The 25,345-nt window shown below is 43.7% G+C and overlaps 1 protein-coding gene across 3 annotated transcripts in view; it reads left to right on the top strand.

Annotated features, from left to right (window-relative positions):
• Positions 1-25,345, top strand: part of DCDC2C (doublecortin domain containing 2C) — a 1,747,636-nt gene that overhangs the window by 350,780 nt on the left and 1,371,511 nt on the right. For all 3 annotated transcript variants that reach the window (XR_011260401.1, XM_069606023.1, XM_069606022.1), the window contains exon 3: positions 8,409-8,485. Coding sequence is in view for 2 of the 3 variants with exons in the window: in XM_069606023.1 (XP_069462124.1) it covers positions 8,409-8,485 (77 nt within the window). In the remaining variant the exon portion in view is untranslated. The remainder of the gene's footprint in view (positions 1-8,408; positions 8,486-25,345) is intronic.

Genomic DNA, 25,345 nt, shown 5'->3' with positions numbered 1-25,345 from the left:
ACCAGGTCCAGCAACCCCGGAAGCAGGCATCACGTTATTTTGAGCAAGCCCAAAAACCCCTGGTAGGGGCTGTTTGGGTACGGTCCTGGCGCCCATGGCGCCAGGCTCATATGGAGAGTCAGTCAGGCTCATAGAGTAGAACTTACATAATGCAGACCATGCTACAAGCGTACCAGATGCAGACCATGCTGCAGAGCTCCAAACTGGGGCTGGGGAGGAATACTTACCTGGGGCTGCTTTGGAAGGCTATTTAAACCACCCCCAAAGAGCAGCACACGCTTTGCGTTATTCTGCATCCAGCAGCGTAACGCTCAGTGTCTGCAAGCCTGCATCCAGTCTTCTGCCACGCCCGCCTCGTGTCTGCAGCTCCTAGAAAAAGGGAGGAACAGAAGGAGAAGAGGTTAGAATAAGAACAAAACCTTCGATCCTTACCTGAATTCCGGATCCACCGCACCTTCGAGCTGGAAGAAAGAAGCAGTTTACGCGCGCCGCCTCGCCTGCTGCAGCGCCACGCTGAACTCACAGGCCTTCGCAGCATCCTCACTGTCCACTGCATCCTTCTGCACGTTCCTGCCGCACTCTGGCACCTAAGGAGAACACAAGAACTGCAAAGGTGAGCCAAAGGAATAAACAGAGGCAATAGTAACTACCCCCATAGACTTACCTGATTACCGCCGGGGGTACTATTCTCTTCACGGGTCGGCGCAGTCTCCATTGCATCCTCGCCGTACCCCGGCCCCTAAGGGGAACAAAAGGACAACAAGGTGAGACAAAGGGACAAACAAGGGGAACTTTTCTCACCACAATAGACTTACCTAATTTTACCGCCGGAGGCATTATTCTCCGAACCTCATATTTTCTCTCCAGACCTGAATAAGGGAGCAAGCAACAGGTTACATTCTGGCCTTATTTTATTGAACTTTGTAGGATAAGCCAAATCCTTATCTGAACTTCGTCAGCAACCACGAGGAACTCTTTGCTGGGGTCAAGCTGCAAACTGTAAGGCATCGGACAAGAGTGAAAGTCAGACATGTGAACTCTTACGAACTACATACCTTTCAGAGTCAATATTGTTCTGGAACTCACCAATTCCTTCGAGCCAGTGAAGCAACTGGTTATCAACGCGCCCCTGCGCTCAATGCAGGATGGAGAGCTCCTCTTTTGAAACCATCAGGTGAGACTATAAGAGGGGACATCAAAGGTGATCTGAGGGGAGAACAGCGGGGGTGGGAAGATTTACGCTCAACTCCACGGGTCGTTAATCCCCTTTCTCCATTTGCAGAAGAATATTCCTAAGGGCCAAGCAAACAAAGCTAGGTGGGCCAGTCCAGTCCGTCATCTCAGCCCTACATGTCACATTGGTGGAGACCGCAGCTGTCCAGTTCAGATCGACGCCTCTGTTGTAGCCAGGTGAGCGTAACAACGCTAAGCGGAATCTGAAAAAATCTGCAGAGGGGATGAAGACTCAATATGACTTAAAAACAATCAAAAAGGAAACTTTTACCAACCTGGCGCGGTCCGTTTGAAATTGTAGATACAATTTCACCTGTCGCCTATGGAAGCCGCATCCCCAAAGGAGAGCTGACAGAAGAAAAATGGGTCCATATTAATCAGTTAAAAAAGTTGTCACCCTAGGCACACTTTGCAGCAAATTGAGGAGCCAAGAGAAAATCAAATAGAGGAGATATATGGAGAATAAGAACAAGAAAAAGAAGAACCAGAAAAGAACAGGTAGGTTTATAGGTAAAATTATTTAACAGGGAGTATTTTTCTTCATTGTCAATACGAGAGGGGTCCCCCAAAATTCTAGTAACACCAGTAGTTATATGGGTCTTGTGAGTGATTATTTGTCTTTATCGTCTAAAGTACTGTAATGTTTGCAATGCATGTGTGTCCCACTGCTGTCAACCCTCTCAAAATGTAACCGATTCTTATTTACTCCCTAGATTTGTACTGGTTCCGCCCATTCATAGACCAAGTAGGACTTCCCCGGGGACCTGGAAAGGAAAGATCAAATAAAAATCTGGGGGTGTTGCTCCACACTCCAATGAGAGACAACGGGAGCATCGTGGTGTACCGCTCCCTGATGGAAGAAGGACTCCACCTGATGAAACCCACTTTGCTCTACTGATGAATCCAACTTTGCCCTACTCTACCTCGACAAGAACTTTCAGAAGAGTCGGGGGTGGGGGGTTTGTGGGATACATTGACCCACTCAGCAGAATTCCCATCCATAACCAAGCTTCACTTCAGCAGAGCCAGCAAAATGACTGCGCTGTCTCCTTTGAGCACCACTACCTCGCATCAAAACTGCGTTTTGCAGCTACACAAGGATAGCTGCACTGTTTTGCCAAACACCATTGGGCAAGTTGGAACAGGGAGCACCCCGAGAAAGGCTGCCAGGTTGTGTTCTTGTGTGTACTGAAGAAGCGAAGTGAAAAGCTGTGCTGCTTTGCTGCTAGCCCAAAGTTTCCCAGTAATAAAGGGAAATATTTTACATTTAAAATGATGCCGCTCTGATGCTCTTTTCATCTGTTCTACATTACTCTGCTTTTATCAGTGAGGCCCTGCCATGCCCATCCATATTTAGATTGTGCCCCAGCAAGAGAGAGCATCATTCCTGAATGGTAGGCTGTGTCAGAATAAGCCTGGGAAATCAACAGAAGTTTTACTTTCAGCTGCACGGAAAAACGCTTGAGTTTTGGGCTCCAAAATGTCAAAAATCACTGCTTCAACAGATTGCTGTATAAGTGAAACTGACTAGGGCAAAACAATGTTGGAAAGTCAGAAGGAAGAGAAAACCTTTTGAAATGGTCAGCCCTGCAGACTTCACCATGGGATAAAATGCACTTTTGCAAATAAGGAAAAAATCCTGTTTTAAAAGTGTAATGTTGAAATAAGACCCTGTCTTGGCCTAGAAATGTAAAAGGGGCTTTGCTGGGAATCATATATGGGATGTTTTATTTCAATAGGGTTGTTTCTGATTCAGAACAAAATAAAATAAATAATTAAATGCAGTGACTGGACTGTGGAAGCCCCAGAACAGGTTTTTCTGCTTGCTAAACTGAGGCCTTCTCCCAAGAGGAGCCACCATACATTTCTGGGACACATGCATGTTACTTACTACCTTTGAAAACTTTGAATGGACCAAGAGAAAGAAATATCACACACTTGTCAGACTTCTGTCTGGGCTTCAGCTTGAGACAATTGATCTGGGACACCTACGTGTGAAGTGGGGGAAGTGACAATAAACATTCAATCAAACTGGGAAAACCCCATGTCCACCCTGGGCTGAACTGACAGTTGGTGGTACCCTGGAAAAACATGACCATATTTGGAGGACAAAGGCAGCGCCATCTGTCTCAAAATACTATTTGATGAATAAACTTTTAAGACTGTTAATTCTGTAACCGGATAGCGCAGAAATGTAAAAGTTGTACAGTTTAGGTGTAATTCTGGTGGCGTTTAAGCAAGACATGGTAGCCTGCACTGGCATATTGTGGACAGAAACGGCAGAGATTTGGATATTCTGAGGAAAGTCTATATGATGCCACTTTGAAATTCAATATTCACATGCCTAATGACTATATATACACATGTATAAAGTTATAGAATTTTAGGTAAAGTAATTTCATTGAAAAACCTTGAAAAACTATTAGAAGGACGAAACAAAGTCCTAGAAACGTGAGAATTGGACTGCAATGTTCTGCGTGAAATATGTAATCTGCCTATGTAATTTATTAAAGTACCACAACTGTACAAATGTTTAATTTATGTTAAAGACTGATTTTAGCAAAAGTAACTGTGGGATGATCCTATGCATTGAAAAGCACACATCATAAATCTGACATCATGCCCTTGAAACCCAACCGGCTGACAGCAAGGCGGTAAAAATCACCCCTGACCAATCCAGTTGTTAGAGGCATGCCCAGCCTAAACCTGCCCCATTGTATAATCCTATGATGTTACCAGGCCTTATAAATAAGAGAGGCTGACAGAACTCTAGACAGACTCTCTCCTGAATTTCCAGCACCTGCTTATCCTGACATTCCAGATCCACCTTTGCAAGATTCCAGACTCTACTGTAAGGCCAAAGCATAGCTGATCCTATCCCAGCAAGGCCATTGATCCAGAAATTCCACTAAAATCCCAATAAGAAAGGGGGAAAGCTGTGGTACCTTGGGGAGCATCCTGTGACCAGACCTGCCTTTTGCCTACTACCAGCATGCCCGCTGTACCCTTGCCATCATCCAGCGACCAGACATGCCCAGCTACTTGCTGTTAAGTGTCCGCCGCTATCCTGTGACCAGAACCTTTTGAGTCAAGAATCTGGTCGTCTGCGCAAATTCCTAAACTGAAGTGCAGATTGTGAGTATTTCCCCATCCCATAGCCACACATAGTCTACCCATGTTGATGCCTTTTTCTTTGTTCTACTCTCTAAGAAATAGGAACCTCTGTAACTTTTTTAAGACTGTTAGAATTCTCTGTGCATCTTGTCCGTGATCTCCAAGCATTAGCGCCACTTTTCTTTTCATTTCTGTCTCGCATAGATCATAAGTCCTTAGCAACATTTTCATTAAATTAATTAATTTCCCTGAAGAAAAGGGGTACACTGCGTGAAGGGTTACAACTGCAGTGTAACTTTTATATTTACGGGTGGCGTTCCTCTTTTCTAGCCATTAAATCTAGTGTAAGTAATATTTGTCCTTTTCCTTTCAAAACCGATTTTCTCATCTTAAACTGCTTTCATTTTTACCAAAACCGAATTTCTTTCTCCTTGAAAATTTCACCCAAGTCTTCAGCTATAGTCACCCTTTAACTTCTATATTGTCCCTGTGATGTGCATCTATCAACCAGCCTAAGATTTATAGCATTCAGATTCTGTGTTTTTCATCCGTTTTCTTTAGAAACCGGTTTTGACATTTAAAGCTGAAAAAGAGAAAATGCAACTTTTCCATGTGTGATTTGACGGCACTGTGTTCACAATTTCAACCTGCTTTGTGAACTGTATGCCTTTTGTGATACCTTACCTTATAGTTGCTAGTGATAGAACATCCCTGAGACTGTGATAAAACATATGCACACCATTATTTAATCGCACCTATAATTAATTATTTGTTAAAATCCGAGTGTCATTTTAGGCCTTATTTTGTGAAGGAAGGTCAGATTTTGATTCTGTTTGCTGCCTCATATCCCTCACTACCTGCTGCTTCTTTCTATCCACTCAGAATTCGAGTAATTCTGGGTTGAGGGAACATTGCCGGGGAAAACCTAACTTGGGTGCTATCTATCCTAATTGAAAAAGTGCTCCTATTCACTTGTGCTTTGGATATGTTCTTGTAGAAGGTTACCCAAGTGTATTTCAGTGGTTTTCATTGCACTCATCACCCCATTGGTGATTGCTGGCCCATATAAACATTGTGTGATTTTCTTTGAAATAAAAATAAATAAATATTGTATTCCCACCAACCGACCTGGTTCATGGTCCATTGTGACCCAGAGTATTTGTAAAATGGGGTGTGAGACAGGTTGGGTATCGACTCAATGCGATTCGTAGAAAATAAAGAGAAAGTATTCTAGTTGAGCGCTACATCCTAGGGTAAGGGCAAGAGTCCTGATCTGGTGTGTGACGCCCGGTTAGAATCCTTCACAAGCCTGCAACTGATTTGATCACAAGTAACTGTTTTTCTCGATCTAACTGCTAATAATATGATACCATAGTCTTAATATAAATTGATGCCATTATTTGCTTGATGAACACTGAAACAAAAATATTTTGGGTTTCTGTTCAATCTGATCCTTTGATGATTTCCATTGTGTTAGGGTAACTGTATAATGCAACTTAAACAGATGAATTGTGTACATCAATATGTCTTCACTGTTAAGATTAATTTTATGATGACAAACTGTGAAGGTTGACGAGAAGCATATTGAATGATATCTATGATCCTGGGCGATTTTGGGCATTAAGCTCAATCATCTGCCATTTGTTTTAAGTTACTTTAATTTTTAATGTTATAATTGTATACTTGTATAATTATCTAACTATGTGGTTGTATATCTTCTCAGTTTTTGAATTGTGATTGTGTTTTATAAATTTTTGTAACTTTCTAACTATGCAAATTTAAAATTGAAAAGTTGATTTATTCAGCTATATCAATAAAAAAAGGAAGACTGAGGAAAAGTTTCCTCCATTTGAAATTTTAAACAAAGCAGTGTTTATGGGCTCGGATTATATAGTGGACGGCTGTAAAGCCGGCTGTAGAAATCTGTTGGGTGAACTAGACTTAATGGAGGAGGTCTTGTTATCCAATCCGGACAAACTGAAGCTTCAGCTCAAGAGGCTGAATTGGATTAACACACCCCATCAGAGAAGTTCATATAAATTAGCCCTAAATTTGGAACACTAAGGTAGACCTCTTAATAGCCTCCCTAAATATCTCTCGAAATTTCCTAGCAAACACTATAGGAGATTCTTTATGATATTAAGAATTAATATTATCCCTACCAGGTAGGTGTTGAGTTATAGGCGAAAGATCCCCCTAACTGATGACTCATCCTGTAGATATTGCAATGATCAAATGATAATAGTCATCAAGGCACCTACTGACTGAGTGTCAAATGTTGAAGGAGGAAAGGAGGCTTTATATGAGCAAGTCAACTGAGGGCTGTAAATCTCTTAACATCTCAAGAGCGGTGGGATATGTTCATTTTGGGGGAAACACTTCTATGATGCTAGCTGCAATGAAGTTTCTCCAACGAGTGCTAGAACCTTCCAAGGGCGAGTGAGGGGCCTAGAGGGGTCTTGGATCAGAAAAACTGAACAAATAGGTTCTATGTGGACATGGGGCTATGAATATTTTCGATCTGATTTGGCTGGATTGTATGCTCAATTCCCAAACTGGACGCCTTGATTTTCAGCTTGTGGTGGCCCCTATGCCTGATCTATGTATTTTATTTCTTTATTCTCTTTTTTTGGTATATGCTTATTTTAAAGGCGGGAAGGGAATTAGTAATTGTCTTGATGAAGAATTTTAAGGTGTCTTTTCTTTGTATAAAGTTTGAAATAAACCAATCAAAATAAATACAAAAAATAAAAAATACAAGAAATAAAGCATAGTAAAATATGATCACCCGTTCCAGACCCAGGAATTCAGATGGTACACAAATAATGGATATGGGCTTAAAACGGAACCCATAAGTCCTACAGATAAGCTTCTAAGGAGGATGTCCAAAATTGTTATCTTGTGCTTCAGGTGGTGATGTAACCCCCACACTATTACTTAAATATTTGCTCAATTCATTTCAAGGCATTTTGCTAAGAAGTAGGACTCAAAGGTTTTCCTCAGCTTAATGAGCCCATTTTCTGTCTGTTACAATAGCACAGCATTGTCCTCAAACAGAAGCATGGGTACTTTAACATTACCAATTCCTGGTGGGTCAGCGCCTGCCTTTTGCAACCAATGCTACATGTGTTGAAACAAGTACTCACCCCGGCCTGACACCCCTGTCCCATGCAAATTCACTCATGGTCTCGCCGCCTTGCATATGTGTCGCCTTGTATTGCTATGCATTGCTTGAAAAATAGATATGAGGGTAAGGTGCATTCCTGCAACCCTCCATGATTCCTAAAGCGTACTTTGATTTGCTGAGTCAAGGGCAGCTTTGAGGTTGACAAACACTAAGATATGTTTGCCCTTATACAAGTTAACATACTTGCACATCAGCAATAACAGTCTAAGAACTTGTTCAATCATCCCTGCTATTTTCTGCAAACCATCCTCCGCTGGGGAACAAATTGTTGCCTGTTCCATCAAGCTCTGCACTCTGCCAAGAATAATGTTACCAAAACCTTTACGTGTAGCATTGAGAAGTGCAATGGGCCTATAACTGCTGGAATGTTGCTGAAGACACACTTTGTTAATACATTTGTATTACTCCAGAAGTGCACTTATAGCTGCAATTAAGCCTTTAACTCTCAGCAGACTGCTTACATATAACACTGATAGTCCAAAGTTTGATATTACTGCTTGATAGGGCTAGCTCACAGAGAACCCAGGAGGATATGTTTTTACCAGGGAGAAGCAGGTATTAGGTTGGAAGGTCCAAACAACACCCACAAGCTGTGTGGCCCTTATCACATGTCATTACCTCCGTTGTGTACTCCAATGCAATAGTTTCAGCTCATAGGTGACGCTTACACGCCACCTAATAGCCAAAACTGAAAAACCATTGAATTCACTAAAACATTGTTCTTTAAGTTTACAATGCAGGTTATGCTTGTATTAAAACCTGACCAAATCATGTAAAATGATTATATTGTAGGGTTGATTGGATACAGGAGATGAAGTGTGCTAATATAATTCAATTCCTTACTTCTAATAGCATATATTTATTTACATTTCAGATTAAACCGGTTGTTCACAGTAGAATTGTTGTTTCTTCCAAATGGGCAAACTATGAACGTGATTCTTTCACTATAAAGTAAGTATTCTAAGGCACAGTAAAGGATGTTTAGCATTCCATTTAACACAGTTTGAGTCTGAGTTTGTATAGAAACACTTGTGTATATCACATATAATACATTCAGTCATTAAATGTATTATATCACTTATTTATATCAGCTACAAAGTGGGCAAGGAGGGAGGGAAGAGCATCCAAATATTTTAGGAATTTCAAAACATCTACAAGGAATAAAGCATGTTTTCACATATTTAATTGGTACTCTAGAACAAAATGTATTTTTCTCTGTGGAATGGCCATGAGGTTAATTGGTAAAATTTGCTTGACATTTACCATTATTATTATTATGATTATTGTGGCATTTATTGAGTGTGGACTTAGCTTCTGGAAGCAACAGAGAACTTTAAAAACCGTTGGGGGAAGGACACGAGGGATGCAGAGATTTAAGGGAGTGGGTAACTAACAACGGTGAGGAGTAAGGCAGGCAATTTGGCAGCAAAGGATCTCCAAGTAACCAGGGGAGGAAACTGGGCAACAGATCACCCAGTCTCAGGTTAGGTGGGGAGTGTAGGGTGTAAGGACATAGGTGTTAGGGAGCAGGTGTTAGGGAGGAGCCAGTCCACCATAGAATCAAAGTAGTGGACAGACTTGTAAAGATTGGGAACACATGAATGTGGCATGGTTTTGTGCAAGTGCTCCATCCAACTGGAAGCATATCGTTTTCTTGGGATCACTGAAGCCCACCTCACTTTTTTGTGTGTAGAAATGTTTTCTGTCAGTCCCTTTTTACGTTCGTCCTTTGCTCAGTCATTAAATGTGTGGAAGGTTCCTTTTGCCGCAAACCACCATAATAGAAATACTGAGAGCTCCAGATAATATTTTGCCATAGGAGTATTTTACTCCCCATTTTTTACAATTGGAATGAAAAGTAATTTTTTGGTGAGTAAAAAGTAAAATCCCATTCCAAATGGGGATATTTTTTGGGAAATCTGTTTTAGCTATTCCCAGGAGAGTGTGAGTGGGGTCAGGGTTCCACAATGAGTCCACACAGTCAAGCACACAATAATTCAATTTAGACTGGTAAGTATAACAATACTGTATTCATTCTACGCCCAAAACACACACTAGAAAATGAAACAAGCAGCTGATATCACGCAACACTCAATAATAAACATATGTACAGACACCATAGATACTAAAATGCATTCAAATTAAAATAAGCAAGTAAGTGATGCAGTAAGGTGGAACCAAGTCACAAGAAATATTCCCTAGCTTAAGGAGTCAAACCCCTATGAAGAATAGGGCCTTGTGACCAAAGGTCACAATACTTCTCGCCAGAACGTATCTGATGCAGGTAAAGTACTTGTGTTGCTGTAATATTCAAGAGAATTGATGCAACAAAGTTACTACTAAGTAAAAATGTGTTCTCTTTCAGGTAAAACTGCTCATGTGCGACAACCAAAAGGCTGTGGAATAGAAGCATACAAATAGATTTGTTCTCAGTGTTATCCTATTGAGGAACATGGGGAGACAAATGCTTTGAGCTTACTTACCCCCCACCCCATGCATTTGATTTTCCCAGAGGACTGGATGGGTCGACTGGGGATCGCTGGAGGTTTGTTACCCCACCGCTGGTTCATTTGAGAGGTGCCCAAGAGCTGCTAGTGCAAGGAGCAGAGTGCAACCCCTAGTGATGGAGAAATGCAGAAAGCACTGATGCAGGTGTCTTCAGGGCACTTCACAAGATGGGGGAAGGCGAGTCCCAGCAATGGCACCACACACAGGCGATGGCAGGCAGCCTTCCAGGCGCATTTGAAAAAGACCTTCCAGAGCAGGATCCCTTGAAGCTGGGAGGCTGAAAAATGGCAGGAAGGTGACTTACACCACAAGCTGGGAGCACTGAAGTTCTGGCTGCAAACGCTGATTCTCGATGGTTCGATTGTGGTAGCCCACTTCAGAACTTGTCAGTCCCCCAGGTGGTCCAGGGACACTTGAGGCTGGATCCTCGAGAACAAGTCGAGACTAGTTGGTCCCACCAGTCATGGGGTTTAAGCACTGCACAGCGCTTTCACAGATCAGGTAGTCCAACAGGGCTTCACCAGGCCAGATGCAAGAAGGGATGCTGGGCCTCTTTAGGAGTCTTCTTCGGAACTTCAGTCGACTGTTCTCCACTGGATTCTAGGTTCTAACGTTGATCTGAACAAATAGTCCTCTTCTCATCAAAAATCCTGTCTGGGAAGCAGTACAAATCCATCAATGGTACGGATATGCACCATTCAAACAGCCAGCGATAGTCCGATCAGGGACCACTGTTGGTTTCACTCATGCCCTACAACTAGACTCACTGGCACCATGGATGTGTAGTAGAACCAGACAGGCCGAGCCCCTTCCTGAGCCACACCAAAAACTGGGCCTTTCCTGGCAAGTGCATGATGTTATATGGGATTTCCTGACGACATGGGAAGACAGGAAGAAGGCCAAACAACAACACTGTGGACCTTCTGTTTGTGATTTTGCTGTATGATTCTGCAGGTTTTCAATTATGTCTTATTACCTCTTGCAACAGTTTATACATGAACGACTTCAAGAAGTGCCACATGCTTTCACCTTTTATCTTTTGTAAAGTCGCTTTTTTGTGTTTCTTAGTTTCCTTGTGGTCATTATCATTTCTGCCGTCTTTCCCAGCTTTGATGGCTCGCACCACCTTATGTGAACTTTGTATTCACACTATTGCTTCTGTGAGCACTCTTTTTCAGTCAGAACCGCTGACCCGCAAGCGGTTGAAGTAGATATCTTTTTCTTCTTAATTTCTTCATTGAAAATTGTTGCTGCATTCAAACGACCAAAAGGTTAGAACTTTTCCAAGCAGGGGTTTCTCCTCTTGTTTCTTCTATATAGACATATTTGTTTCCAATGACCTTTGGGGTATTTCTTCTACTTTAATGAGACCTATTGTTCTGACTTTGTTTTCTATTTTCTCATGAGATTAATTACTATATTATAATTATATTTAAGATGCCTTTCAAAAAAGGTGTAGGAAGGTGTTTAAATGGCTAACCTGGTCAAGCTCGGCTGTGAATGCAATGCTGGGAATGCGCATTATTGAATTAATGAGATTTAATTCATAAAGATATGCCACTGACGGGGATAGCCCCATACTTACGGAAGTTGACTTTTCCAAAATAACAATCTCCTCAAAGCAATTGGGTCCGTCTATTTCAAACTAAACTTGTGTTCTGCTGTTAAAAAGGGTTTTGTTTGACTAATATGGAATATCCCCATTTCAGAAACCTGAGCAAATAGGTGGTCAGCCACATTGGTGACCACAATACCATTACTGGTGGTCGGGCACAGAGGGCTACTGGAAATATTGATGATAATAGGAATGGTTCCCCTTGCTTGTCTGTCCATCCTTCTAAAACATTTCTAAAAGCCATCTTTGCCTCCATATTAGCAACTCTAAGGGGTGTATCTGGAACCTGGGGTTGTCTTTTTGTTTTCTTTTTTTTTTTTTGTTGCTGCAATGACCCTTTTACTTTAACCCATGCACCGCTATCACCACAATCTATTGCCTTTTAAACGCTGTGAAATAATTAAGCATTGCTTTCCAACAGTTGCCCTTCTGTTTAAAAGTGAAGGCATGGAAACGTTTCAAAAGTGGAAGAAATTGAGGAAAAAACACATATGTTTAGCAATTCATTGGACTGGCCTTGGAATCGAATATGGGAAGCTCCCAAGTAACAAATGACCTGTTAGATCACGACGTGATAAATGTGTATCCCCAAAAATCCTGAACTGACGCATAGATTGGGGGTGCAAAATTTCTTTATGAATGTATAATTTGACCACTTCTAGCCAACATCTCACTCTCTCAAACTATATTACTCCATTTCTTGGGGCGGTTCACTCAGTGCTGCTATCTTTGGTCAAGTTGCAGGAGGATCAGGCTAAAGAGAGATCCGCTCATTCTCTGTGAGAAACCTGACAGTATTTCCCACCTACTCCCCTGGGATCTTCCATTCAGGTGGCCAGGGAAGGGTGATCGCTTTTGAAACCCAACCCGGAAGGTGGACAAGCGAGGGAGGGTCACAGAGGATTGGGAGGAGAATACCCAAGGGCGAGACATGGTATTCCCCTGTCCCACTTATACACCAACCCACTCTCCCTCAGTGGGGTATTTCCAATCGCACCCCATCCCCCTCTTCCCATTTCCAATAAGTACTAGGATAAAGAAGAGGCGACTAGGAGCAATGATGATTACCCATAGAAACAACATCGGAATACAAACGGAGGCCTACCATGTAACACCTTTGAATTGTCCCGCTAATAGTCAGGCACTTTACTATTCACACTGGACTACACTTGACTACACAAGTATAAAAGGTGCGGTTCTGCAAAAGAGTATGAGCAAGCTAGCGATGCTGACTGCACCAGAGGGGAGCAGGGAGCTTCAGGAAGAGAAGCCTGGAGGATCCAGAGGAAAGCGGCATGCCGAGACACTGGCCCGGTGCTTGTGAGGGGCTGCAGCTTGGCTAGGGAGCCATCTCTCCAGGGAGCCGGAGCGAGGAAGCCTGTGTCCTGCTGGCGGTGTGCAGAAAAGTGCTCATTCGGCTGAGACGTGTGTCGTCCCAAGGGGGTTTGAGGGGCAGGTGGTGAGATGCTGACCTCGATCCCATGTGCCCATAGAGACATCTTGCCAGCGCAACGTTACCCGGTGAGTTTCAAACAAGTACTCAAGAGAAACTCAGGAGCGTGCGGCTATCTGGAGTGGGAAGGGAGAAGACAGATTTTGCTAAGTGACAAGAAGCGTAAAGCAAGAGAGGTCAGAAATTGAATGAAAAGCGAGAGAAAGGTGTTGCATGAGCAGAAAGAAAGCAAAAGGCTTGAAAGTGAATAAGAAGGGTGCGAGTGACACGAAAGTGAAGGAAAGGTGCAAGTGAGCAGCAAAGACCGAAATAAGTTTGCAACACCCAGGATCAGGAAAAGGACAGGTGCAAGGGTGCACGAAAGTAAAGAAATCAATAAACAATAGACAAGGGTGCAAGAGGCACAATAAGGAAACGGCCAGGTGCACGGGTGCACAAAAGTAAAGAAGTAAATGTGCTAGAGGCACAGTGGAGAGAAAGTGATTCAAAGGAAGGTGCCAGGGGCATGACAAGGTTAAAGAAGAGAAAGCCAAAGAAGGTGCAAGTGGGCACAGTAAGGTGAAGGATAACAAATGGGTGCAGGAAGCACCTGAAGATTAAAGGATAAAAGAAAAGCAAATACAGAAAATACAGAGAGGGGGCCACAGATCAGAGAGGTCACGCTTAGGAGGAGCAAAGAACCTGGCGTTTCGAAAGTCACTAATTTTTACCTAATGAGAAGGTTGTGTGTGAAAGGAACTGTATATAAGAAAAAGGGACATCCTGACAAGTTGAGGTTTGTGTTTGAAACTGGAGGGGGGCCTCAGCTTGGGGAAGGGAACCCTGAGAAGCCTAAGAAAAATTGTTAGATTTTGTTTTGTGATGAACTCCGTAATGAGAGGCTTAGGCTTGGGTAAGGGAACCCTAAGAGGCCCACCAAAGACATTGTTGAACTTTGTGAAGAGAGGCCTATACTTGGGAAAGGTACCCTGAGAGGCCTAACAGGAACTGTGTCTTTTTTTTGGAACTGGAAATATTGAAGCTTGGGGAAAGGACCCCCAAGTGACCCAGAAGCATTGTAAACTCCATTGACTCACTGCAAGAGCCCTAGGTGGAAGGTTCCAAGGGCAACCCTTTTGAGTTGAACTATTTTGAACTGTCAGAACTACGCCTATTGGTAAGATTACCTGAAACCAGCTGTGGTTTACATTTCTTTTTGAGTCACTATATTTTCTTTAGAAGACTTTCTATCACATTTTGTCAAAGAGTCAGGCATAGGTTTCGACACAGACGGATTTTGGTTTTGGACTTTCAGACATCGACAGCCTTCAGAGTCCCTTTAGCTAGTTAGGTATTACACCAACCCCAGAACTTTATTAAATAAAGGTTTTGGAAACTGTTACCTTTGAGTCTGTGTCTCTCTTGATACCATGCCTGTCTCACATATCTCTCAAATCCCATTTTAAAAGTTCTGGAGGTTCTCACAATCCTTAGCAGAAGGATGTTTCTGATGTATCATAATTGATCATGATGAATCCTATTGCCAAGAAGGAAAGGCTTAGCCTTACCTGCAAGATTTTTGAGGGATCTGATGAAGACATTGTTGCACTGTTTAAAGACACATCTCTTTAGGTGATGTCGTGGAAAATGATAACCTTTTTCTTTTCGAACATCATAGGGATTGATAGGCGTTTAAGCTATATGTTGTATTGTTTTATGTTAAGTGCCCTGATGCCCGTGGGCTGTCGGTGCCATATAAGATTACATACATACATACATACATACCAGAAACCTCAGAATAAGCTCCCCAAAGTAGCATTGGAAACCACATCCGAAGAAAAGACGAAAGATCAATGATGCCTATGCAGTAAAAAAATGGCGAATCATTGAGAAAGGGTGTCCTTTAGAATGATGAAGAAAGTCCTCAGTGACTCAATAACGGAGGCTGTCGTAAATAAGATGGAAAATGAAGTATCAGAGACTTGCCAGAGGTTGGAAGAAGTGCCCAAACGAAAATAAAATTACAAGCAACTCATGATATTAGGAATAAAAAATAAAATAAAGCAAGGGAAGAGATTAGTTAGGTTTTTAATAGTTAATTGGAATCAAGGGCCTATTCTACAGACTTCAATTTGGAAGAAGACAAGTTTACACCTGGTGCAAATCCTAATCTAGGCATGAGGAACTCCAATGACAAATCAGTAGGGATCTCTGCTGGCTTTCAGGCTCATCTGGTGATTTCCTGAAAAACTCCCAAGAAAATGATTGCGCAACAAAAAAGAATATTTTTAAATTGCAAGTGCTTCATATGGAACCTATTTTTAAGGAATCAAAGGAATGTATTGTAAACCGTACCATAATTTGAGCCATTCTTTATGAAATCCCTAATTTAAGGGTGCTTACATCAAATGGTATTGCTTTGGTAGAGTTGACAGATGAGGATCATATGTATTCAAATATTTTATATGTTAAGAATTAGGCTATTGCAAAACATATTCTCCTGTATCTCCCCTATTAGAGAACAGAATGAGTTTTAAGCTTCGACGAAGAGGGCATGTCTAACTAATCCACTTATTATAAATTGTTATCAAGAAGATGGGAAGTCAAGGGGGGACGCTGCTGAGCAGCAGCAGATGCAGACAAAAGACTTTGGCGCTTTTGTGAGTCAGGAAATATCCTGAATTAATATCCTGCTTAAAGTTGCTTGGAAGTTGTGCAAGTCCCATAATTGGGCTGCGGAAGTTCCCAGTGTCAACCCGGAGCATTCCGGATGCTGATTGAGCCTGGGAAGGGGGCAGTCGCCGGAGGCCTCAGAGTGGCAGCTGCCATATTGCCTGGTGGCCTGGAGCGCGGTGAGCCCACCGGTCATTACATCGAGCCCTGTAGCGAATAACAGTGGTGAAGGAAGTGGGTTGGTGGACACTGGCTGATTGACAGGGAAGCAGTGACTGCTGGATGATATTTGGGGAGCGACATGTGGTTGAGCCTGGGTGCCCGGCCGTGCATGGTTGCAGCACGGGCTGCAATAACTCACAGGCCCACCCCAGCGGCGGTGGGCCTGAGCATGCAGGTGAACCCGGAGGCCAGCAGTGCATATTGGCAGTGTGGGCTGCAATAGCTTTTAAGAGCACCCCAGTGACAGCACGTCTGAGGGCACAGAGGAAGCGGCATACCAACAGTGCATAACAGTGGTGCACCATCAGAGGATCCTTCCCCCTCCTCAGCTGTTCGGGCCCCTTAGTCGGAGAGGACCTGTCAGCAGCAGACAGAAACCCCCGGCCATCACAGAGGTGATGCGGGTGTGCCCCTGGGGCCCTGTTTCCAGTGAAACCCTTAGATGGATCGCTTCTGAATAACGGGGGCGCTCCCAGGTGGCGGCAGGGCCCCAGAGGCCACAGGTGTGTGTGGTGGGGCACTGTGGCTGGCAGAGCCCACATGGCTGGTAGGCCCCCTTGGAGCGGGGCGGTTCACCTAATGGGGCATACATCCTAGACATGGGCGAGGGACTCTGACTACGGACCCTAGGGAAGCAACCAGTGTGCATTGGATAGGAGAAGTGGGGCACCGGGCATTAGTGCAGAAAGCCGGGGCAGCATCGGTGAAGACCCTGGGAGACTAACACGCGAGAAAGACCGGTTGGGAGTGCTAACCTGGCCTGGACTGGGGCTGAGAAAGAGAAATTTTGCAACAGTGGGCTGGTAGCAGGAGAGAGTGGTGCTGACACAACAGCTGCTCCCTGTAGGGGGAGAAGAGCTTTAGTGTATGTTGAGTGGTGTAGGGGGAACCACACATGCAACTGTGCCCCAGGAGGCCCGCTACCAGAGGGTGGGCTGGGGTGGTGGACTGAGGAGTACCCTGCGAAGGAAGGCCCCCCCACCACAACATGGTGAAAGAGAAAGGCAAGAAGGCCATGCAGCAGAGCAAGATCGACCAATTTGTGGTTGATAGTCCTGCCACAGTGCAGCTCAGCACAAAGAGTGGCTCTCAGTGGATGCAAGAATTAAATTCAAAACCCTCTGCATTGTCCACAAGGCTTTCTGGGGCCTGGGTCCAAAATACCTTCAGCTATGCTTCAGCTGGGTACTTTGAGAAACCAGAAGGTGTCTCACTCGCTAGACCACAGGGATCCGTTTTTCATGTGGCCAGGACACGGCCATCACTTTTGGATCCAGTTCCTGGGGGTGGACCAGTGCATGAGGTTCACCTGGATGAGGGGTCCTCAGGAAGTGGGACACTGGATGGTGAGACGCGGTTTCCCTCTGATCCCTGTAACTCCGTTACCCCATCCTACCCGCTGGGATATTTAGAATCCCCCCCCCCACCCATTTTCCTGCACAAACACTTTTACACGGATAGCCCGCTCTGGGAGAAAACCGACTCACACCCGAGCCCTGAACCTGACATGTCCCCATACTATGGTCAGGCGAAGTCAGGCAGTTATCAACCATCACTCACACCTGACTTCCATTACACGTCCTAACACAGATAAAAGGCAGAGCATGAGAGCAGACTCTGAGTGAGGCAAGACACAGGAAAGTACAGCATTTTCGAGTTGGCAGATGAACGAGGGGAGAAAGATGACCAGGCATGAGAGGTTTGTGAGAGGGGCAACACTCTTGACCTTGTTGGCAGGAAGACGTTACTTTCAAGAAACCTTCAAGGCAGAAAACGTAAGACTAGGAAACCAGGCTGAAGAATCCTGCATTGTGTGGCAGATACCGAGGGTACTTCCGCATAACTGACCAAGGCGGGGAGAAGCAGCAGACGATGTTGTATCGTCCTTGGCTCCAAGGACAAAGAAGCGACGGAGAACAACACAGCCGGTGAGTTGGGGTGACCGATGCCAGACCTGTCTGTGTTGAAGTCAAGGTTGCAAGAGGCAACATTGTAAAAAGAGTGCTGCAATGAACATTGTTAAATGAGTGTGATGAAAGACGCAAGTGAAGCTAAATTGCTGGTGAATATTTGAACATTAAAAGGAAAGATACAATACCGTTGACAGAGTGGTCTGGCGCTGTGAATGTGCTCAGTCGAAGGTCTCTGTACGGTATCCTGACAAGAGAAACAAAAGTAGAAGATTGATGTGAAGTGTAAATTGTGTGAAGTGAATCGAAGTGGTCCTGCAACGGTTTCAGCAAAAACCCATTGCACATTCGAAAGTCTTTGATTCTGGTATCAAAAGGGATCTGAGCCCGGACAAGGGGGATCCAAGGTCCGAGCCCGAACGAGGGAGACCAAGTTGCGAACATTGTAGAAAAGGGGTCTGAGCCTGGACAAGGGGGAGCCGTGGTCCGAGCCTGAAGGAGGGTGACCAGTCTTGAATTTGTGAAAGTGAAAACCCTGCCAAAGGAAAGGCCCCTTTGTGTTTTGTTTGTAATATCGGGCCCTCTGCAAATAAGAGACTGTTATTGTGAGAGAGACTTTGGCAGAAGGACCTGTTACATCGTGGCCAAGAAGCCAGAGTGTGTGTGGAGCCTGCATGTGTAGCCTTGCCCCATGCTGAAAGAGTGGGGGGGGGGGGTCAACTGCTGAACTATTCTGATATATCATTTCTTGAACACTTTTCTTTTGCATGCATTGTTATCCCACACTATTTTGTATTTAGAAGTAAGGATTAGCAATAGGTTTATTAGTATACACCCTTTTATTTTGACAGACTCCACTAGGACTGCATTATTTTTTGATGGTCGTAGCCTGCTCCCATCTTTAGATTTAGGTTTAGATAGGCCTTCTACCAACCCAGTGAAGTTCAATAAACACCCTTGAACTGTGATCACTTGTATCTGTCTTCACAGTTTGATACAATGCCTTCCTTACAGTACCCTATGGAAGAGCTTTTTTTACTTGCAATAAGTGGTCATTGAGGCTAATTTGTGTTTGACAGAATAACGGGACATGTTAACGAAACCTAGAACATGAGTTGGCAAATAAGTGATTTCAAAACTAATAAATTGGCTTAAATATTATAGGCATACCTTAAAGATTCTCTATTTGGGTAGCTTGATCAGGTTGCCCAAACTGAAAATCCAAGAACATGTCAGAGCCATCAAAAATAAGCAAAATGTTATCCCCTGGTTGACCATTTATTTCCTTAAGTACTATTCTAAAAATGTTGACAATTAATTTATGAAGCTTTAATGCTGGTGGAAACAGGAATGTAGGGAATCATGAATATATATTAAGACAAGATGAAGCAAAGTTTATAATTTTGGTAAACAACTGTCAACAATATGGTACAATATTTCTGGAGGGATGTGACATTTCTTCAGATGATGGTTTATTAGCTTTGCTTACTCAACTCATAAGCTGTTTTCTTAAATTGACCACATGATTGCTTCTGATATTGGCAGCGAGAGACCTTCTTCCAATCCTTTGGCTTCCTTCAGCCTCGCTCATCTGGAGTGCACCTCAGGCACTTTTACATGCAAGCATCCTTCCAGCATGGGAAGCCACGCTTCCCTGTTTACTTCAGCTTCGCTCCAACAGCTGATTTGGAACTCCTGGGCTTTTCCTTCTATTCTGTCTCCTCCCCTTGGCTTTATGACACAGCGCTGGCACTTTCCCGGCATAACATTAGAGTCCTCCCTTTTGTGTTTTACTGACTCGTTATAACTCCTGTGGTTTTCCTCGTCTCAGTACCACACAAGTAACTCTATTTGGGTTTTCCCCTTGAATTTGTGATGCTGTGCTGGGGCTTTCGCAGTGAAACATTAGTCATTGTTTTGTTTTTTACTGGCTCTCTGGATCACGCCAGTGATTTTGCGTACCACACAATTGACTTTCTTCTGTTTTCTCAGTGGTTCCAGATGGCAATAACAAATGTCCACTGATCCTTCATGTTTTCTTCCAGTGGGGTTTATAAATACTGGTTTACTAGTGGATTGAGTAGGGAGTTCCTCACAGCAATGTGAGTGTCCTTGTCCCAAAAGGCGCAGTTTCTCCCAGTGAGGTTCTGCTTGCCTCTTCTTAGGGAGAATTCTCATCTATGGCTAATTTCTCTCACCTAGTGAGTCCCCCAGCAGCTTTGCTTGACTTCTGGATTTTATTTTTTTCCACTTGGTAAGAGTGAGAGCTCCCCCCCCCCCTTACCTGTGTTTTTCTATGTTTTTCCACCTGTTTTGTGATTGTGGACTCTGAAGTACACCACTTCAGTAGGCCTCTTCTTTTTGTGTGTCACCCAGCACCTTCAGTGCCATGACACAGGGTTGTCTTCCCACGACTCCATTTCTGAGGCGACTACCGTCCCCCAGAAAAGGGTAAAGTTACCATTAACTTTACTTAGTCAATATACCACAGATCCAGTACACACCATCTTCCATGGATTACTGGAAAGGGTTAATTCGTACCCCTTTTTATCTGTACCTCCTAGAGCATTGTTTCGCTCTTTTTTTTAAAACACTTTATTTTTGGATCAAAGGCATATAAATATATCAAACAGTTCAGAAACAGTAAATTAACGTTCTTATTCCGCCTCCCTCTCTTTCTGATGTTGTCCAACAATGAACAAGGTCTCTTAGCACTTTGAGTGTTCTCAATTTTCATTTTGCAATCTCATACCTCTTTTCCCCTCTGTCCTCCCTTCCTCTTTCCCACCCCCCTCCCTGCTTTAACGAACACTTCAGAATAATTTAAAACAGTACAGAGATCTACATGTGTGAGGACTCCGGTTAGGGTTAGTCCTGTGTTCATTCCTCCTTGCTGTTGATGGTACTTATATGACGTGTATACTCCTGAGAAGACAGGGTTTAAAGGGCTTGTCTGTCGCTCACGCACTCGTGGAATGGCATCCAGGTCGTCAGGAATTTTTGCTATTTTCCGGCAGTGAGTGCGCATATTGACCCACCACCATGCCACTATGGGTCCCTCCTCATTTTTCCAGTTTTGTGCTAAGGTCATCCTAGCCTCAGATAGCAAGTGAGTGATGAGAGTGGCCATCGCCCCTGACATTACATATTTGCCATCTATCGGGACACCTAATAGGATAGTTTTCGGGGACATCAGGAGTTCGACACCGGTGATGTCTTTAATGTGGCCGAGAATCTCCTTCCAATAAACCACTGCCTTGGGGCATGTCCACCACATGTGAATTAAGTCACCTCTGACTCCACAGTTTCTCCAGCAGTATGGCGAATAGGTCTTGGTGATCTTATGCAGACGGTGTGGGGACATATACCACCTAAGACACTTTTTATAGGCGGATTCTTTAATCGTGGTGCATCTGGAGGCACTGTGCGCACGTGACCTTATTTTGCACCATTCTTCTTCCGTTAGGGATTCTTGCAGGTCGCTTTCCCAGTTCACTTGATATGGGAGGCGGTCTGTCGTTTGGGAATTTGAGAGGAGTTTGTAGAGTCTGGTGACCCTCCTGTAAGGTTAGTTCTAGGCCGGACAGTGATTGTGTGCCCGCTCTTTTCACCAACGGATGGGTTATCCAATGTCTTATTTGCGCATACCTGTACCGCTCCCTTTCCCCTATGCCAAACTTCTGCTGACAGTCTGTGAAACGCAGTGGGGAACCATCTCTGTACATCTCTGCCAAGGTCAGGGTCTCCGCTCCGTTCCATCCTTCCCAGTCTTTTCCCTGAAGGCCCGGGGTGAAATCCGGGTTATGTAGTATAGGTGAGTATGGGCCCAGACCTTGTGGGATACGTTTCTGTTTCCTGGCTATATCCCAGCTCTGCAATGACCCCTTTGTGGATTCCAGGAGGGCACCACCACTTCCTCTGTGTTCAGCTTTCAGACCCAGGAGTGCGATCAGAGGGATTGTCGTGACTGATTGTTCTATTCTACACCATCCTTTGTGATGTTGGACTTTGGCCCAGCGCAGCATAGGAGCTAGACGTGCTGCTGATATGTATCTATCCACGCCTGGCACTCCGAGGCCTACCAGGAGTGGGGGTCGCATTAAGATACCCTTCTGGACCCTAGGCCTTTTACCTTGCCATATGAATTTAAGAATTGCATTTTGCAGTTCTTTGATCTTGGTTGGCGAGATGGACACCAGGATTGAGCTTACCACATAGAGAAGACGTGGGAGAATGGTCATTTTGACTGCCGTGATGCAGGCAAACCACGATAATTCCTGGGATTCCCATTTGAGCATGTCGTCTTGTAATTGTTTCCATAAGGGAGTGATGTTCGCCCGGAATAGTTTGCTTGGTTCCGTGGTGAGTCGTATTCCCAGGTATTCGAGGGAGTCTTTCACCCATGTCAATGGGTATGATTGCTCTAGCCTTTCTATCGTTACCTTCTTCGTCGTGATGTTCATTGCCTTTGATTTGGGGAAATGTATAGAGATCCCTGAGACCTGCCTGAATTCCTCTAGCCGAGCCATCGCGCTGGGCATTGTGTTACCTGGATCTCCCATGTAAAGAATAATGTTGTCTGCATATAATGCGATTTTGTGAGTTTCGGAACCTAAGGTCACACCTTTGATGTTGGCTTCTAATCTGAACAGCGTGGCACACGGTTCTATCGCCGCTGCGAATTTTAGCGGGGAGAGGGGGCACCCCTGTCTCGTCCCTCTTCTGACCCTTACCTACTCCGTTTTCTGGCCGTTGATCATGAGAGTTGTCGATGGGGTTTGGTAGTTAGCTAGCACCATCTTGGTGAACTCTGGGCCACAACCAAAGCGCTCCAGGATTAGCGTCAAATAGTTCCAGTCCATACTATCAAATGCCCGGGAGGCGTCCAGGGCTGCTACTGCAAACTCTTGTTGCGTCCTTCGCCCAGCATCTATAACGTCTATTGACCTTCTGATATTGTCCTGTGTGTGGCGGTCCGTGATGAAGCCTGCTTGATCATTATGTATTATATATGGGAGTAACTATAACGATGGGTACTCCCAAAGTTTTTTGTTATCGGGGGGTCAGGACTGGAGGAAGGGAGATTCTGAAGAGAAAGAAAAGCCCAGGCTGACTACCCCTCTCTCTTTGGTCTGTCAAAGAACACAGGGAAGGGATGCACTAAAACCTGCTTAATAATAGAGCAGAAAACTACACCTGTTGGGTGAAAAATTATTTAAGACTGGATACTTAATTACAAAAGTAGAAATTTCTTTTAATATTTTCATTGTTTAAAAAATTGTTAATAAAAACAGACAGTTACAATTTACAACATGCATTCATCAACAGTTACATATCAATCCATAAATTGTATGAGTCCAGGGTGCTACAGTTAACATGTATTTTAAGCATAGTTGTCAATTTCAATATGCGAGACACCAGAAAAAACACAATTAGGTTTTCCTATAGTCGACATATGTTTCGGCCTTTTTGAAATACCAACGTGGTGAGCGCTGGTCAATGAAATAATTATACAGCCATCTTCAGGACGGTCTTGCTTATTGAGAAACTTAGTTTCTTGCCCCTTGAGCATGTGGAGTGTCACATCTAAAAACACAAATGTACAGAAAAATACAATTCAAGCCAGTCTACCTTAACCAGACTAATCCCAGGGTGATGGCCGGCTATACTAATATGCTGCGCCTAGAATAATGCACCCACCTGTGGTCGACAATGATGATTGAAGACCATGGAGTAGGGGCTTCTGGAACGGTTATTTGGATGCCAGGAGCCGGAACCCTATTTACAAGGAACACAGAAGAGACACTAAATCGTCCGAAACACCATTAAGATGTTAGAAAAAAGGAATGTAGGTCAAAGCAGTTAGACACTTACGGGTAGCACCTCTATGTAGGTGGGGGCCTCAACGAAGCAATTATTTCAGAAGAGGAAGTGAACTTGGATAGCTATATGTATTCAAGCTTTGTCCTGTGGTATTCATCTGTGGTAATGCCTATAGAATAGGACAAAACAAATGGATAATGTAATATTGAATTCAATATCTCATTTAGGCATTTCTTATCTAAAGATTACAGCTGTAATTACAGCACTCAGCGATATTCAAGGCTGCAGGTAACTGTCAGCGACGTCAGTTAAAACATTTTCTAACCTCCGTGCAACGCCATGCACTTCGGGTTAAAAAGTAACCATATGTGCTTTATCTATAGCGGCACAGTTTCTACACATCTGATTTTCTGTATGTGCTGGTTTGTATCTACAGATTTCTATTAAACAGGGGGAAACTGGACTTACCAAACATCTCATGTCTGTTGGTATAGGCAATATGTTCCGCGTTGGAGTTGCTCGGTCCGCGCTGTAAACGCTGAAAACACTGAAAGGAGGGGCATGGCCGTTATTTATGTGTCAGGTGATTTTTGTAAGCGGAGCCGTGAAAAACACGTCACCGCTAATCTGCCGAACGTCTGGAAGGAAGAAAAACGTCCGTTTTAGGGACGTAAAAACCATGTGTTGCTAATATCAGGGTCTTAACGATCTTTACTAAGATCGTTTAACACAGATGGCGCAATTGACTTTGATCGGTCATGTTTATAGGACAGTCACTTTGGGGCTTACATTGACGTTGCTGAGTCTGTTTAAAGCCAAATATGCTTTGTAGCAATTATCACATATAAAACAAAAATGATTATGTTGCATCAATATTCTCGAACATAGTCGAATAAAAGATGACATACACATGTGTTGTCTTGATTCTGAAAATAATAGAGCCCCATTATTACAAGTGGAAATTAATTAACCTATGAACGATCTCTATAAATCAAAAAGGGAAAACCCGAAGAGACTGTTGCATAATGGTGTTGGGCAGAGTAAGAGACCATTGACAACGACTAGATTTTAAGGTTGTAGGAGCGAGTGCTTATCTTTAAAGGAATGAGCTCCATTCTACGGCTATATTTAGCCCATATTTCACTGTCTGCAGATTGTATATCTATTTTTGCTCGCATCTTGTCAATGTTTGATCTCGGTTCCCTTTTCTGGGGGATGGTTTGATAACTTGAATGACGCACCATACTAAGTCGGTGCACTTGTGTTTTTTTTTGCGAAAAGTGGGCTACCAGGGGTTTATTTTCAACTTGGTTGCGAATGCAAGATTTGTGCTCGCAGATTCGTTGGCGTACAGGTCTACTGGTTTTACCGATATAGACCAAGTTACATGGACACTTGATTGCATATACTACCCATGAAGTGAGACAGTTGGTAAAGTCTTCTAAATGAATAACCGTATCGCCCAAGGTAATTTCTTTCATGGTTGCTGTTTGTGCACAGACAGAACAGTGTCCACATCGATGGTGACCCACTACAGGGGGAAGCTCCCAAAGAGGTGGCTGTAGATTCTTAGCCTGTTTGTTTTGCTGATAAGTGTGTACTAGATTGTCTTTGATGTTTTGCTGTCG

The sequence above is a fragment of the Ambystoma mexicanum genome, chromosome 4p (genome assembly GCF_040938575.1).
Source record: "Ambystoma mexicanum isolate Mex_15411 chromosome 4p, UKY_AmexF1_1, whole genome shotgun sequence".
Lineage (NCBI taxonomy): Eukaryota > Metazoa > Chordata > Amphibia > Caudata > Ambystomatidae > Ambystoma > Ambystoma mexicanum.
The sequence above is the reverse complement of the archived record's forward strand: the minus strand, read 5'-3'. Positions and strand labels throughout refer to the sequence as shown.